Source organism: Macrobrachium nipponense, chromosome 2 (genome assembly GCF_015104395.2).
Source record: "Macrobrachium nipponense isolate FS-2020 chromosome 2, ASM1510439v2, whole genome shotgun sequence".
NCBI lineage: Eukaryota > Metazoa > Arthropoda > Malacostraca > Decapoda > Palaemonidae > Macrobrachium > Macrobrachium nipponense.
Window position 1 is genome coordinate 155055465 of NC_087201.1, and position 18974 is coordinate 155074438.

The following is an 18974-nucleotide window of genomic DNA, read 5'->3' on the forward strand; positions in this document are numbered from 1 at the left end:
ACCCACGGCATGGCGAAACATGTATCGCTGCCTGTAGGTCTAACTCTCAATCTCTCGTATCATAAATGTTCACTTTTACGTCACCCACTAAGACTAAATGACAGCCCTCGGTGATAAAGTGGTTATTAAGGATACACGTGACGATAAACGAACGCCAGAGACCCAAATGGATGATGTTTACAACCGTAGACAAGTTGAGCAACACAACAGTGAAAGTTTCAGAGGAGCCCTTTTGTGTGCCCCGAACTTTCGTCTTCCTCCCAGATATTCCGATAAAGACCACACCTTGGGTCCACACCTGCTGTCATAACATCAAAGTAAATAACATAAAGGAAACCTTCTCTCGAATACAGAACTTGGCAGATCATGGTATCAGGAAATAAGGCTGGCTGTCATTGACAGGTACACCACTCTCAATCGTAGGTCTAAGGAAAGTTATTTCTGAACCATTCACTTGGGAGAACAATAGGTAAGACAGCCATAGAAGTAAACTATTGCAACATAATTATTCTTTTTAAGAATGAAAGAACCTAGGCACGAGCAATCAGTAAAACTGCTGAAGGAACTTATTAAACAATTGATAAAGTAGGCTGATGTTACATATAGGCCTATTCAAACTCGATCGGAAATCTTAGTCAGGGAGAGCGAAATTATAATTTCATCCTCCATGTACATATTTCACAAGCCATTACACAACCACAAACAAACAAACACACACACACCCCTATAGGCATAAAACCAAACGCTCACTCTCGACGAAGTGGGTCATCGGTGCACCTACAAGAAACACCTGTTGGTCACCTGTAATCACCAGCCAAACACACCTGGCGGCTCCAGGAGGTCACGCCTGGGGTCCAGATAGTAATCACGCACAACCGTATTATCGCGAGATATTCCAATTAACACCAGGTATTTAGCGAGGCAATTTGGGCCAGGTAAAGATGCTCACTCGGGGAGATAATGGAGGAACCAGGTCGGCTACGTGACATCCAGCTAATCTCTAAGAAAAGATTGGGCAAATGAAGATTGTTATACAAACGACGCGCTGGCTGCAGGTTTCCAAAAGTGGAAAGGCTTTCAAAATCGATTTCACCCTCTCTCTCTCTCTCTCTCTCTCTCTCTCTCTCTCTCTCTCTCTCTCTGTGAAAATTAACACGTTCATTAAATATATATACTTTATACATACATATATATATTATATATATATATATATATATATATATATAATATACATACATATATATATATGGATATATTGATATATAGTCATATACACACACACACATATATACGTACTATATATATATATATATATATATATATATATATATATATATATATATATATATATATATAATGTATGTATATAGTAAATGATAAATTAAATATTCCTTTCACCGGTTTCCAAATCTTGCATTTAAAAAGAAGAGAATTTACCTCTCTCTCTCTCTCTCTCTCTCTCTCTCTCTCTCTCTCTCTCTCTCCTCTCTCTCTCTCTCTCTCTCATGTAAAAAAAACGCGCCTTGAGTAACACAATGTGAATGAATTAAAAACGAGAACAGTAGAAAAAAATAAATAAATAAAAAACAGAAATTTACCATAAGCATAAACAATGACTTCCATACGTGTTTTTATGCAAGCAGTTCATAGGAGAACGAAACAGCACTGGCATAAGGCCACATAAGTAATTCACAGATCTCGTAGAATTCCAACGAAGGTCTCCCAAACGGTAGTAAGAGTTGCATATGTGCAGCACAGGTGTGAAAACGAATTGCTGGATTCCGCACAGGTGTCAGGCACACACACACACACACATACACACTTGAGTGTAGTGTATTTGCTTTGAAAGTTAATCAACAGGACGAAAACGAATCGGTGTTCAGAGTTGAAATGAAACTGAGGAGTTGAGCTGGCTTAAGGATTTATTATGAAAAAAGACAGGTATATGTTATAGTAAAACTAATATTTGTGAAGTGCAATAATGGGATTTTTCTTTACAAAAGTCTGTTTACTCTAAATGGCCACTATGTACCAAAGCACTATAAACCCGTTAAACACATTCAGTATTACTGGTATATAATTATATGAATAATATACGTCAACTACGACAAGATAAGCTTGAAATCGAGGTTTAACAATCTTATGTACTATATAGTATATCATAACTGAATAACTCAGCAAATTGTATAATACATATATATACATGTAAAGATGGAAATGGCTTGAATACAATTCGAATCTTTAGGGTTTCTCTATGGTCACCACCTTTTGAAGGAACCGTCTAATATTCCATATATATGATATATATATATATATATATTATATATTATATATATATATATATATATATATATAATATAATATACATATGTCTTTTTACTGTAATACAACAGTATATTATGAAGATAAAAGGCCCATTAAACACTATTTTAACGTTGCAACCATATATTTTATAATATAAACTCTTGTAAGACATCCTATGCCCATACTTTACCAGTGATCAGAAGCACAGAATGAAGTGCTCGAAATATATGGTTGCAACGTTAAAGTCGTGTTTTATGGGCCTTTTATCTTCATTATTATATATATATATATATATATATATATATAATATATATGTGTGTGTGTGTGTGTGTGTGTGTGTGTGTGTGTGTGTGTACATACACTTTACGCAATATACCCTCTTCCAGATTACACACTTCCGCGAACAGTTAGGTCCGTTTTCCGAGAAGGCTTAAGGCCGCCCGCATTGCACCCCCCCCCCCCCGCCCCCACCCCCCACAACAACCCCAACCCCTATAATTCAATTAGGGAGTCAAATCCTTTCTGTGGGTTTCCTCAACTACAAACAAATATACATACAGGGAATTGTAGAAAAATTATATATATACATACAATACATTATTCGAAACTAACATGCATACATACACACGCATGCACGCAAGCAAACACACAATATATATATATATATATATATATATATATAGATATATATCTATATATATATATATATATATATATAATATATATATATATAACAAATACACAGCCTCAAATGTCTTGTATGAAAATGTATGTTGTACTTCATATTCAAATGAGCAACGCACAGACAACGTATTCATGTATTCACAGCAAAAATAAATAAATAAATACATATTTATGCAAGTGCTCTGCAAAGAACTAGTGAAAAATGCGCCGAAGAAATTGAGTTTTCTGTACATCGTATAATCAATCAAGGCCACCAAACCTCGGTATAACGCTGTACGAGTCGCGGCCCATGAAACTTTATTTTAAATAAAATAAAAACCACTGAGGCTAGAGGGCTGCAATTTGGTATGTTTGATGATTGGAGGTTGGATGACCAACATACCAATTCGCAGCCCTATAGCCTCAGTAGCTGTTAATATCTGAGGGCGGACAGAAAGTGCGGAAAGACGGACAGACAAAACCGGAACAATAGTTTTCATTTCAGAAAACTTAAAAACTCAGAGGCAAAAATACTATGGATCATTCCTCTTTAGTCTCAAGGTCTGTGGACACCTGTGAATATTTCTGACAAAATTAAAAACGACAGTCAAATTCACACTGCGCACATTTATCGAGACACAGTCATTAAAATATCTGAAACTTCGTAAATTACCTCTGAATCGCCTTGAGAAGATCTAGTTAAAGCGTCCATTGCCGTTTCCTTATTTAGAGCATAACTATTCTTCCTTCCTTCATTACCTTGCCAACGATACCGGCAAATCACGTGACCTACGAAGCCAAGTAGTCTCCAATCCATTTTTTCCTTCACGTAAGCTCTCACCATTAAACCACTTCTTACTTAATGTTTTCTAAATTCATTGGCTTTTCTGCATAGTCAAATATAATCTCATTCAGTACAATCCTTTCCACAGTATTCCATTGCAAAAAATGCACGTAGGCATGACATAACTTGTTCCGGTTCCAAACAGCCGCGAGTGTAAACAGCCTGTAATAATAATAACTATAGGCCAACATTCATTCAACCTTTGTTTCGTAAGGTTTCCGGGAAGTCCATCATGAAATCTAGGCATGGCTTCCTGCGAGCCAGTATGACTATAAGAAATTATCAAGTTATCTTCTGATGCCCATTTAGATTTGACTGATGTCATCTAAGTCAAGAATTAAACCAGACAAGAGTGCAAATGTATGCGAAATGTATGCGAACTGCTATTGTTCCTGGCCCAGTCTTCAAGATCCATGGAGCTCTTAAGTTCATATTTATATATATATAAATATATATATATATATATATATATATATATATATATATATATATATAGTATATATATATATATAGTATATATATATATACATATATATATACATATATATATATATATATATATATATATAATATATATATATATATATATATATATATATATATATATATAGAGAGAGAGAGAGAGAGAGAGAGAGAGAGAGAGAGAGAGGGCTGAAGATGTGAAGGGATTCCCGAGACGTTGGTGTAAATCAAAGATATGATTTCCAGTCTTCTCACTGTCCTGCTCACTTTATATATATATATATATATATATATATATATATATATATATATATATATATATATATATATATATATATATATATATATATAGTCGACCGGGGTAAGAAATTTGCCAAAATGAAAAGAGAGATCTCCTGTGTTAATTATTTTATTAGGACAGATTTGAATACCTCAGTGTAATACTTAGACATCTTCTACACTCCATGATAACATGACCATAGGTCTTCAGCGAAACACAAAAGAAATATATAGAGAAAATAGGGAAAATTTTTTACCCGAGGTTTGGGGTAAAAAATTTGCGCACACTGGGTAAAAAATTTTCACGCAAAATTATTGCCCCAAAGTGTAAAAATTTATACCCCATCCTATGGGGAAGAAATTTTACCATTAAGGGGAAAAATTTTTCCTCACCGGACTTAGACCATTTGTATGAAACGAAAGCATAAATACGAGAAACGAAAACTTTTTATTAAAAGAAAATTCCTCAATTATTCAGCAATCATATATCCATAGTCATTCAGCAATCATATATCCGTAACCATATTCATTCATAACCTCTAGTGCTGTGCTGCTACAGTTTTTTCAAGAGGTCGTTTACCTTTACATCATCAAATTTGTAGGAACCATTCTTTAACAAGTGAGGAGAACATGGCCCCATGAAGATGTAATCAGTGTCTATGATGTGTTTATCCTCCACTGGTGGCCAATGCCATGTTACATTTTCTGGAATGGAGAGAGTCTTGCGGCGTAGGAACACCATTTCAACTTTATTCACAAGCGCTTCGTCATCTTCACTGAAAACTTTTTTTTACTTTTCCCCAGTAATGTTGCTTCTTTGGTTCAGGATAAACCACAGCAAAATATTTATTTATAGATTCATCATCAATTTGCACTGATATTGCTACATCTGTCTTCAGTGGATTTTGATCTTTGTAACTCAGCCTCTCCAGTAGTCTCATCTACATGTTCATCGCCACTCTCTGACGGGATCCTGTCGAAGCTCACATCCAGAGATGAACCACGAGAGTCTTTTGAACAATAGCTTCCACTTGATATACTTGATGAATCATCATCAGCAGCATTCTTCCTTCCACTTTTCTGAGCTGTGGCTTCTTCATTAGTTCTCTGTTTCTCTAGTTCTCTGCCCTCTGCTTTTTCTTAGTTTCTTTTTCCTTCTGTGACTTCTCTCTTTCCTCAATGCTGCTTATGACTTCCTCGTGTGTTAGAACTGTGGCTCCTTTCCTTAACACTCTGCGAGCACCAGGTTTCTTGGCCTGATGGGGACGTTGTCGGTCAGATATGATTTGTTCCATGGACTTCTTGGTATGTACAGCCTTGCCAATTGCCTCTGCAAGTTCTTGAAGATTGTGAATGAACAGGCAGCATGACGGCTGACTATGCTGACACACTTTTGGAATACTATCAGATGGAACTGTGTAACCAGGCTTTCCAGATGAACAAGGGGAGGGATCTGTTACAGGGGGCAAAGGTGTACTGGTTTTCCCGAGCGTTGTACTATTTTTTGGCTTTGAAGTACCAAGCATGATGGCATTCCCTGTGTCCTCTTCTTGAGTAGGCGGTACAATAGGAATGCCTTCCTCAGTCTCAGGTCTACCAGCAAGGATCCACCGATTGTATGCTTCCACCTTTGACTTGCTGAGCCTTGATACATCAAATTTGTGTCTATCAACTGGAGAGACTCCAGTAGAAGAGAAGCTTTTGCGTACGGTCTCCCCAGACAAACCTTTGCCCCACACAGAAGTGAGGAGTTGAACAAACTTCTGTTTAGAGACTGGTTCTCGTGATGTATGCTCATATGATGTGAGTGCCTGGTCATAATAGTTCTTCGGAGGTGCAAAACACACTTTGTCTAATGGCTGTAGCACATCAGTGCAGTGAGGAGGCAAGAGAACAATACTGATCTGCTCATCTCTTGCCAGCTTCACAGTTTCAAGAGTTGTGTGACTCACATGACCATCAAGAATCAGAAGAATTGGCCTTTTTTCCTTTGTCAATTCAACAAATTTGACAAAGAATTCATGGAATACTTTGGCAGTCATCCACCCATTGTCACTTACACAATAAATTGTTTGATTTGGAATTGTTCCTGAATCCCCAATCCACTGCTGCATCAGCCGTTTTCCTTTAAACACAATGTAGGGAGGCAGAGCAGAGCCATCAGCACAGATGGCTGCCAGTACAGTTATATTTTGTCTTCCACTGCTGGCAGTCACTCTTATTGTTTGCTGTCCAATAACCCCAAGTGTGTGTGTCTTTGATGAATGAAGAGGAAACAACGTCTCGTCTAGATTGTAGATGTGGCCAGGTTTGTCCTGTAGATGTAGGTCCTGTACCTCTTTCTCAATTACATCATAAAAACTGTTAATGATGAAAGGATCACTTGTCCTTTCCTTTCTGTCCACCTGCATGGATGTACCCTTTTTCAGTCGAAGCTTATGGCGTTTCATGAATCCACGGGCCCATTTAGTTCCTGGGTAATTGTCTTTAAACTGGTTAAGAACACCATTTTCCTCGATGTACTCGGCCACAAGGCTACGCATTTCAGCAAGACTATTAATACATCACAACTGTCAGTGATGCAAAATTTTTCCCCGAATTTTGGGGTAAAAAATTTGCCGACTGGGTAAAAATTTTGCTGTAAATGTTTTGCCCCAATGAGGTGGGGAATTTCTTTGCCCCCCCATAACCCCAAGAGGAGGAGGAGGTGGGGCTTCTTACTCAATATGAGGACCCACCTACCCTTTACAAGCAAAATTATTACCCCAACTTCCAACTTTCAGTTTCGGGGGAAAAGGGGCACCCTTAGTTCTCTGAAGAAAATGGAAAATTTTTTACCCCGTATTTTATGAGATGCAAAAGAAACTGTACAACATATGAACTAACAATAACAGAAATTTGTATCACAACACAATGATTCCCCAATGCGAGACCTATCTGCTGTGAGTCACATGTTGCAAAATAATCATATGGAACTGAGTTATGCATTGTAAAAGTTTTTACCCCTCTTTCTTTTGTCAAAAATCTTCCCCGGTCGACTCTATATATACTTATATGTGTATGTGTACATATATATATATATATATTATATATATATATATATATATATATATATATATATATATATATATATATCTATACATATATATATTACATATAATATTACTACACTTACACATCAGTTCGAGGTTTTGCACTTAATTTTTGGGCATTTTTTCTTTTTAAACTGACGAACTCTTGTATATTTGGAGATCCTTGACCTATCGTGTCCAGCGTTCCAGAAGAATGCTTCGGGGACCTTTACTGTTTTCTGTATTTAATAACGGCGCGCTTCATGGCCGTAAAAATAAGACCTCACAATAACCACATAATGATGGCACTTTTGTTGCAAATAACCGCTCTTCTGATGCAGAGTGAAGCAACAGCTATCCTGACTGGGGTTCGATTCCCCACTCTGCCAACGTGGAATCAAGAGGAATTTATTTCTGGCGATTAGAAATTCATTTCTCGATTGAATGTGGTTCGGATCCCACAATAAGCTGTAGGTTCCTAGCCACGTAAAAAATATAAAATTCATTTCTCGATATAATGTGGTTCGGATCCCACAATAAGCTGTAGGTAACCAACTGGTTCAAAATCTGATCCTTCAGGCCAGCCCTGCGAGAAGCTGTTAATCAGTTCAGTGGTCTGGGAAAACTTAGTTATATATTAAAATTATTCTGACCGAGACTATATCAATCACATGCTTTCAGAAATATATGCAATGTCTTTAGGAAGTCTGCAATCAGAATGGGCAATGCAATCTTTTAGCCCATTTCATTTACTATACTTCGTGACAAGATACCTCAAGAACACGAAAACAGTATCCAGCAATCATACCCCGTTCAAGTTCGCCAGATTAATATTGGCTGAATCAGCACTTTCAAGTGCCATGGTCCTTGGCTTCAATTCTGATTTTTTTTTTTTTTTCAACTAGTTTACCTAATTATATAGAACACGTTAATTTGTCGAATATAGGCCTGCATATCTCCTTCAAATGTAATTTTAATTATATCTCCTTTTTCCTGTCTTTTAGACCGACGAAAAATCTGAAAAACAAAATAACAATAATCTCTTTTATCTGTTTATTTTTTCTAAGTGGGGCTCTTCTTTCTGTATTTCCCTTTACCTCGTCTTACTTCTTCCTAATAAACACCACAGTCTTTGGAAGCCTGAATTTTAAGTCAATTGCCCCCGGGGGCTTGTTCCATATGAAGAGGGTTCATTGAATATATAATCATAATCATTAACATCTGAACACTTGACCACAAATAAAGAAGCAGAAAATTCTCTCTCGATATTGTCTCCGTAACAATCAGGGGGTTTGTTCTAATGGGTCCACAATAATAAAAATGTCAAAAGTTCGTGCATAATTTATGAAAAAGATTTCGAACCCTTCCCTGGGTTCACTTTTTTGGGGGGACTGAAGGTGAACCCAGGGAAGAGTTCGAAAGCTTTTAATTAGTGTTTATAAATTATACAAGAACTTTTGACATTCTTATTATTGTGGACCCCTTAGAACATTGCATAAACTCTCGTGATAGAAAGTTTTTTCCAACAAAAAAAAATCCGGAGGTTAATAACATATTCAACGACGAAGCAAAACGAAACAAGTAGATTGGATAAACAGGTGCAATGCTCGTTTTCTCTCTCTCTCTCTCTCTCTCTCTCTCTATCTCGCTCTCTCTCTCTCTCTCTCTCTCTCTCTCTCTCTCTCAACCGACAGAGACACATCCAGTGTTGATAACAGCTACGAATGGTGACAGGAAATGGCACAGTAGAGACGAACTATAGAGCAGACAGTCCCACGTCGAATAGGAGAAGGGGGGGAGGGGGGCCGGGCTCAGGCACATTCGTGATATTAGTAGTTTTCGTCCTAAATCTGAAATTCCAATTTTGATACACACGTACCCTTATGGCAGGGACCTGACAGTTGTGAAACCGGAGTTAGTTAAGTATTTCTGGGTGAATTAGTGATTTTATATGAAGGAAAATTCTGAAAATAGAATTAATGTAGGTAACGTAGGTCGTTACGGTACTTTTATGTATGTATGTATGTATTAATGTTATGTATGTATGTATGTATGGATGTGATGTATGTATGTATGTAGTATTGGTATGTAATGTATTGTATGAGTAGGTATGTATGTAATATATATATATATACTATATATATATATATATAATATACATACGTTTAGATATGGTATATTGCCCACACCACACAACCACAACAACCACACACACACACACACACATATACAATATATTAGGTATATATCAACACTTATACGTAGTTTATATAGTTAGAAATTGCCACCACACACCACACAACACCACACACACACACACCACAAACCCACACACACCACCCCCCACATATATATATAGTTAGATATATATAGATATTATATATATATAATTATTATATATATAATATAGTACATATACTATATACATATATATAAATGTATAGTATACCACATATATATATAGTATATATGTAAAAGTACCATGACCACCTACGATACTTACATTAATTCTAAATTCATGATTTTCCTTCATATAAAAACACTAATCTACCCTGAAATATTTAACTAACTTCGGTTTCACAACCGTCAGTTCCCTCCCATAAGGGTACAAAATACCTTTACATACACGAATACAAAATGACAGAGACGAAGCCCAAGAAAGAACAATAGGGGTTTCCAAACAATTATTCCGGGCCACATAATAAGTAGCCTTAAACGCGTATACGGGTGGAGTTTGCAAACACCACATGCAAAACTAAACGCCCTCATAATGAATACAGAACCGTGGATTAAAGAACAGAGTTGTGTATAACTTTTGAACATTTAAACAGCCTTACATACCCTTCAGTATAGTATATATATATAAGATATATTATATATTATATTATTATATATAAAAAAAAAAATATTATATATATATATGAACCTTCACAAAAGAAACCTCATACATTAAAGTACATATTAGGAAAACAAAAACAGACATTTACAAAAACACATCCGATATTAGCGAAAACGCAAATACCAGGAAAAATGCGCAAACAAACAAAAAATGGCTGTCCATGTAGCAAAGTATGTATTTCGCTGACGAGTCTGGCATGTTTGCGTGAGAAAAGGGGCGGAGGGAGTGTGGTAATCCACCCACCACCATCCCCCCCAACCCCACAACAACTAATGTTACTGCCATCACCCACGACAACATTACTCACGCCCAGAAAGGCTCCAAAATTTACAGGCCCACCCAACACCCAGAGAGCTGGTTGGCTGGCTGGCGACCACCACCAGCCGCGTTCAGTGCGAAACGGATTCCTGGAAAAATGTCCAGGTACGGTGACTGGTTGCCACAGTTTCAAGCGATCAAACTGAAGAAGAAGAAGAAAACTGACAATCGTCGAAGTTTGCCAAGGGCGGGATCAATAACGAAAAAGAACATGTAGAAAGAGTGCAATAAATTCGACGGATTACAACGAGAAGAATTGTAAGCTCGTCTAGGTTTGTGAAAGACGGGATCGATATGAAGAAAGACAAGAAGAAGAATTACAGCATCCTTCGCTGAAGAGCTGAGAGATTCTAGCGCCAGAAGACATCAGCCAAAAAATAATAATAATAAATAAAAGTCTCTCTCTCTCTCACAGAAAGAACGAGACTAGTTGTGTTACCAAGACCAGCAAACTAGATCACTTTAACCGAAGACACGAGAGAGAGAGAGAGAGAGAGATAAATGCAAGCACACAGTGAGTCGACTGAAAGCAGATAAACACGAGAAGAGAAAAACAACTAGACCGATGTATGCAAATCATGCAAAGAAGGACAAAGAAAATTATACTGAGAAAATGGCACACTATGAGAGAGAGAGAGAGAGAGAGAGAGAGAGAGAGAGAGAGAGAGAGAGAGAGAGAGAGAGAGTCTAGACTAAACCACTTCTCCAGCTGACAAGAAAAAGTGTATATATCGTGTTGCCTTGACTGCTCCCGTTTCCCAAGGCATTATAACTTGACTTGCGTAAGCTTTTTACTGCATAATCAAATTTCTTCTCTTTCTTAAATCCCTAATCGCTGATGATTTCTGTAAAATAAATCTAAAAATGTATTTTCGATCGATCAGAATAAAACCTGAGAACTATGAATGACAATGAACACACTTAAGAATTTATGACCCCGTTTATGCAGAACGCAGCAGCTTTACTGCTTATGGCAGCAGTTTTCGTCATCCAATGACGCACACAAATGCATTATTGCACTATCTTGCATTTCATCGTTTCAACATTCTGTGTGTGTGTGTGTGTGGAACGTGGCAAAAAGCAACGAAGGTCCAGTGAATCTATTCAATCGAATCGAATCGACAATCCTACATTAGCTTCTATCTCTCTCTCTCTCATCACACACACACACACCCACACACTAAAAGCACGAACATACGATATCATGATCTTATCCACTAATGTCGATATATTGATAAACTGAACAATCATCTTCCTCCCACACTGATTGCAATAGTGATATTTATTTGGACCCACCGCGGCATTTCGGTGATCTATTTTTTAAAAAATCACAAAAAGAATAGCGCCTCAATGCACCCATAAAAGTGGAACGAAGCCCTACTTAACGACATCTTAACAACGAGATAGAGAGAGAAAAAAAGTCAGGAGGTAGGGGGGAGGGGTTGGGGGGTCTACGTCAAAGGCAACACCAACAATATTTCATGGAAAAGCAATTTAGGACTCGACACTAAAACCATTAGCGCTGTAAAAGTATAAACCGTTACAGTTAGCTGGTTTATACAACCCGTACATATGTAAAGAGCCCCAACTGCCAGATTTGTTCAGTTACACCACCACGGAAAATCATGACAATTTAGGTTAATGCAGCTACAATTTTCCTCCTAATGTACGATAACTTTCATCAGACAGAAAGATAAAATCTGTGAATATTTTCCCACTAGACAGGAATGGCATTTTCCACTAAGGCGAAGCCACTCCCCCAAAACTCATTACGAGGCTGACTCGAAGCAGTGCCCTCTCGTATCACGTAAGATTTTCAAGAAGCGCCAAAAACAATGACATTCCTTCTCGTTCCTCCAATCCCCAGAATCGCTGTGGATAAAGTGTACCAGAAAACAGTTTTTACTATACTGTCTGCAACACCTTTTGCCCATGACAGCAAAATAATTCGAAAATAACCAACTCCGACGTCAATCTTGAGTCTAAGACAAAGCACAACTTTAGAGCATTAAAACACATCATATTTCTGTTGTTTCTTTACAGTTTATCATTTCCAAACTTTACGTCTACGATTCTGATTTTTCAATAAGACAATTAAAGCCATACAACTGAATTTCAGTACAGATCCAACAAAGTGAATCAATGTCAGCCTAGCCTACATACTAAGCCTGCTCACGCACACGCACACACACACGCATGCGCAGCCCAGATCCCTAATTAGAGCACTAACGGTAATGAGGAGTCAGGAGAACACTGAAGTTCAGTCTAGAGACGTCCGAGATGATTTTCCCTCGAAAACTTCTAAAATTCTTGTGGTATCGGTCGTGACCACACGCCATCCGGGAACTGAACTCCTCTCACGCCATCGACCCGGGGAATTCTCTTTTGCAAAGGACAGATTCGCGTAGATTGTAGTACCAACCCCTCCCCCCTTCTCTGCTCTCTACTCTTCTCTCTCTCGTCCTCCCTCCCTCTCCTCTCTCTCTCTCTCTCTCTCTCTTTGTTCAACTGTTTCCACGAGCAAGTTTTCCCTGGTCGTTTATCAACCGAACCTTCCGAACTGTAGGCCAAATTACTGTTGAAATTAAAAAGGACTTCGCATAACTTTGTTCGTCTCTCTTCTTCAGTAAAATAAAAAAAATGAATAAATAAAAAAACAGTGCTGGCATAGTTGCTTTTGTTGTTTTTACTAGCACGAATGTTTGCTCTTCCACCAGCCCGCACGCATAAAAAAACAAGCCAGTAAAAAAAATGCAAGGAAACGAAAAGGTCAAAGAAGCACATGACAGCTTAGTGGCCCGGGAGAAAAAATCTACATAATTACGAGTCTAACAACAAGTAAACCTTACCGAAATTCAAATAAAACCATTTTAAAACTCTAAAAAATTTCATAACTTTCATTACACGACCGATTAACATAATGACAACAAAATAGAACACCCCAGTACTTACAATAACAAGGAGAGAGAGAGAGAGAGAGAGAGAGAGAGAGAGAGAGAGAGAGAGAGAGAGGCTTTAATTACACGACCGATTAACATCATGACAACAACGCAGAACACTCTAGTACCTACAATATCAAAGAAACACAACACACACACACAGAAAGAGAGAGAGAGAGAGAGAGAGAGAGAGAGAGAGAGAGAGAGAGAGAGAGAGAGACCTGACCCAATTCGCAACTTTTAAAAGTCGTTATCCAGTCTGATTAACATCGTTGCGTCAATTTCAAATTCACGAAGCCATTATTATTTTGCGAGAAGGCTCTGCGGAGGAGTGAAGCAATCACACGTCATTAGCACAGCCTCACACAGTCAAACAAAAGGTGGAAGAACAACACGGCACTTAACCAGAAACCATTTAGCAGGAGAAAATAAAAACATCCTGTTTCGACATGCAACATTACACCAATCAACTCTCTCTCTCTCTCTCTCTCTCTCTCTCTCTCTCTCTCTCTCTCTCTCTCTCTCTCTACACAATTTCACACACGAGTATTATATAAATATATATAATACTCGTATATGAAATTATTATTATATATATATATACTATATTATATATTAATAGTAATATTATTATATTATCATATATTCTAGTATAATTATATATATCATATATATATATATAGTAATATTATATATATATTATATATATATAGATACTCATATTATTATATTAGTATATATTATAATAGATAATATAGTATATACCATATATATATCTATATATATATATATATATATATAGTTATATATATATATATATATTATATATATTCTTATATAATATATATATATATATATAATATATATATATATATATATGGCAGTGAGAGAGAGAGAGTGTGTTATGTAAAGATAAGTGAACAACGACTGGAAACGACAAAAAATATTTCGCTTTCATTACCAGAACCAAATGAGTGCTTTCACTAATAAAGCAGAGACAAGCAAGACATCACTCCACTCGAGCTGGACAGTCGATACAACTGGATTTCTTATGAGAATCGACCTTGACATTTTTCGCATTCCGGGGCTGGAGGCTTCTGTGCGTCTCCGTGGCTGTCAAAGGCATTTCTTTGTTGCTTCATCTCTCCTTGAGAATCCAGCAGTCGGACAATGGAGATGAGAGGAGGCAAACGCGTCATTGCACACACAACGGCTTCGCCTAAAAGGACAAGAAAACGGGAACGTGTCTTCGTAAGCGAACGTTAACTTACGGCGATGATTTTTGTATGAGAGAACCTCAGGTTTCTGTTGATGTCGCAAATATTTGCATTGTATTTGTTCGCGTCTTTGTTAAGTTCATGCTGCCACTTAACTATTATAAAAACATTTTTCGTTCTTATGTATACAGAATTTGCATGATTCCGTAACAGATATTGAAATTCCCGGGGAAATAATTTTTCTCTTTTCGTAAGACTGATCAACCCCATTCACTACACCCACAATTCAGTATTCAAGGACACACCTATAGTATTGGCATCCCTTAAGGGGATACTGAATTACCTGGTCGAGACCCCTCCTACGATTCTACCTTTACGTGTACTGGTTACTACAAGGGACGGCTGCATATTCGACTTTGAAAAAGGACCAGTTAGATTCGCATCTGCGTTCATCTGGGAATATCCAAGAATTTATTGAACGTGTGTGTGTGTGTGTGTGTGTGTGTGTGTGTTACTGGTTAATTAGTGGCAGCTATTAATTTCCAAAAGAGAAGATTATAAGTTTATTGCGGCCATGAACACAAATTACGAAATACGAGAAACAGCAGCTGTGCTATATATATATATATATAATATATATATATATATATATATATATATATATATATATATATATATATATATATATATATATATATAGAGAGAGAGAGAGAGAGTGAGAGAGAGAGAGAGAGAGAGAGAGAATCTATACAAACAGAACGAATGAAAAAAGGAAAAGACCAGATAAAGGGACAAAGGTTAATTTTAATAATCTCGAATATAAAAAATGTAGTACAGCTGGCCATCAAACAAACCTGAGGCATTTCCTGTGAACTATCGCTGACGCCCTGCCCGAGTACACAAACGAAAGTTCTAGACCATTAGCCTACTAGCTATTAATGGTCTTATGTGAATGCCACCTAGACTCTTCACCGCAACACAATTTGCTTTTTTTATTTCTTTTCTTTTCTCATACAGTAGGACTTAAAAGAAAACTATAAAACTAAAAACTCAAGTCACTTAGAAATATCAGTGATCCTAAAGAATTACATTAAATAACATTTTCGTCTCATTCGCAAAACATTTCATAAATCGTGTTATAGGTCAACTGACACTTTCATTTGGATAGATCATTATCTTGCATACACCCAAATTCCCTGTCTACAACACGGCGTTTGATTTGTATCTAAATCCGATACGAATACTCAGTCACTTTCCGGACATCGCTTTTTAACATCAAAACAGTCTAAATATTTTCGTATCTCAAAGTCTGAACAGACATTGTCATTGTTGGTACTAGCCTAATACTGCGCAGATCATCATTGTTGCGTCGGAAGATTCATTAGCACTTGCTGGAAAACGATTCGACTAAAACACCAGCAGCATACCGTGCATTTGTCAGTTCTGACGAAAATGAAAATATGCCAAGCTATACAGAACAAGATGAACAGGCAAGTTAAAAGAACCTCTGTTCCACCCAGTCCCATCTCTTTTGAACACAGGATGAACTTTGACCTCTCCCAAAGCGCTGTTTTCCCTGTACTTGTCTGTCATGGGGCAAACTTTTCGACTTAAAACGCAGTCTGCTCTTTTGTCGATATATTTACCTCATCATTATAAAAATGTATCGCCTTCAGAATAACTGAAAAAAAATTAAGGACCTTTGAAAACGAAAGGATTTCGTGATTATTAAGAAAGGCTTGCCAGGTAATCATGACCAGAATACAGTAAAATGAATCCAGCTACTTCAATATTTGACATCTATATTATAAAACTACTCCTTTTATTAATGGCCAGTAAACCCAAGCACTGGATGAGCCGTCTCGACTTCTTAAGTATGCACCAAGCACCCCTCTGGCCAAATTTGCTTGCAGAGCACTAGACTTATCGTTCGAAGTGGTTTTATTTTATATACGAGCAACGAATTACAATACTTATCATTCACTGAACTGAACTCTTACTTCTAACGTTTAAAGTTAAAGATAAGACACAATAATACAGCATTGCAGCGATATTTCCCCTGAAACGTAAACTCAATGACTTAATCCTAAGCCAAAGACATCAACTGCCGGATCCGAACGAGTGCAGTTGAGAGGTTGCTCACAGTCCAATATACATCGGCGTTAGCATTCCGATTTATATAACTTCTCTTAAAATCCCCTCTGAATCCGCTAGCTGCCTTATGCAATTGCTTAACAGATCTAACTTAGAATTCATTCAAATTTCAATATTTTGCTTTCAACTGAACGTGCCGGATGCACAGCAAAAATTATAAAAAGTAACCTCTAGTCTTCACCACTGCTGTGTGCATGACAGCACAAGCATTAATCATAACCTGACATCTAAATAGCCTGCTTGTTCAAGAACAGTCCTTCAGTGCACGGGATGTTAATACTACAATAGGGCGTGTGCTCGTTTCGGTAATAATGCATCGAGTGGTTTCTCTGCAATTCGCCAGTACCCTCGAAACAGAACTGAGTAACTTTTGTGAAGCTGTAACTTGTTAAACATACAAATTTATCTGTTTATAAAAGTCAGAATAAAAACTCTTTGTGTTCCTAATAGTACTGTAAATTGTTGTGAACCTTACATGACTGCAACTGTACAAGCAAAGGGATTTCACTTTGACACTGATTAAATTTGTATATCCTACAGTGTCCCTGTCGAAAGATTGCATTTCACGCAAAATCCTAACCTTACAGCTTTGGTTAGGCCTAGGCTATTCGACGTCTACAGGATCTTAGACCTTTTTAGGTTAAAATGAAATACGTTCCTAACATCCTCTCCCTTTAACCACTTGTATTCAAAAGACATTTTGTCAAGCGTGTATTTGACGATTACTCTATACAACTTAACCCTAAAGGAACGCGTCTAAATTCAGAACTGGTAGTTTGAACTGTGTAACTGACAACCACCGTAAAGAGTATCGGTTAAAACAAGTTATTTCAAGGTTGTAGAGTAGACTGGGATGTTCAGCGTCATAAAACTTTAACAGACAGAGGTTTTGGGAGATTACGTTGCTGTATATCTCCAAAGGTGGGAAGTCTGGCAACAAATGTCATGAGATCTGTCATGGATTTTAGGTAAGAGACTATTCAACAGGTGTCTCAGACAGACAGACAGTCAGTCAGACCCTTCGAAGAGAGGCAGTAGAAATAGAAGCCCGTGTACGTATGAACCAGATAGTAGAAGCTCGATAGGGGGAGGGGAAGTGAACATCTCACGGCGATACCAACGGCCATTTATCTAACTCTCTAAAGAAAGAGTTTTCAGGTTGTTAGACCTTACCTTCATCTGGCATTCCCTGCTGAGACCGTAGGAGGGACCGTGGTAAGCCATTTTGGATTAGTTATTTATGAAACCCGAATTTATCCCAAGGGAGTGGAGAGCCCACGAGAGAGCTTCGCGAACGTACGTGTTCACAGAATGAGACACAACTGACGAGTGTTGATGGTAACTCCCACCTACCTCAGTGTGAGGAGTGAGTCCAGCCCCCCGCCCCCTTCCCTCCCTACTCACTTTCACAGGACAAGCTTTCCTAATATGGCAAGGCCGGATGATGCCAGCTGTTCTCTCTCATCTCCCTTTATTATCCAGTAACAATCACTACCCATTAATTGGCATAACTCTCGAGCGAGTTTCTGTCATCAGAGTTCGGCGTGTTAGGTCCAAAGAAGACTGTATTGGAGGTAAGAACATAAGACCCTTCGTAAGATCCACACGGGTACTCGAGCTCCCTGACCCGACAACCAATCAGATTAAACGGATGAAGTGAGTCACAGGAGTCCACCAATGAGATCTCGTCTAGATGAAGTCTGGTGATGTCACTATGACGTCGAGGAGTGAAACAGAAAGAGAGAGAAAGGGCCTCAAAGTTTGCCGAGATGTTTGCATGACATAATTTCCTGCAGTTCACCAACTGCCGAAACATTTCTTAAA

At 37.7% G+C, this 18974-nt stretch overlaps 1 protein-coding gene across 5 annotated transcripts in view; it reads right to left on the reverse strand.

Moving 5' to 3' along the window:
• The window catches only part of LOC135221051 (transgelin-3-like), a 156172-nt gene extending 137675 nt beyond the window's left edge, over positions 1 to 18497 (reverse strand). For 2 of the 5 annotated variants that reach the window (XM_064258792.1, XM_064258788.1), the window contains exon 1: positions 18324 to 18497. In XM_064258792.1, coding sequence (XP_064114862.1) covers positions 18324 to 18374 — 51 coding nt within the window. In that variant the 5' untranslated portion in view covers positions 18375 to 18497. The remainder of the gene's footprint in view (positions 1 to 18323) is intronic. The other 3 variants (XM_064258789.1, XM_064258790.1, XM_064258791.1) reach the window with 2 other exon arrangements.
• Positions 18498 to 18974: the final 477 nt, after the last annotated feature.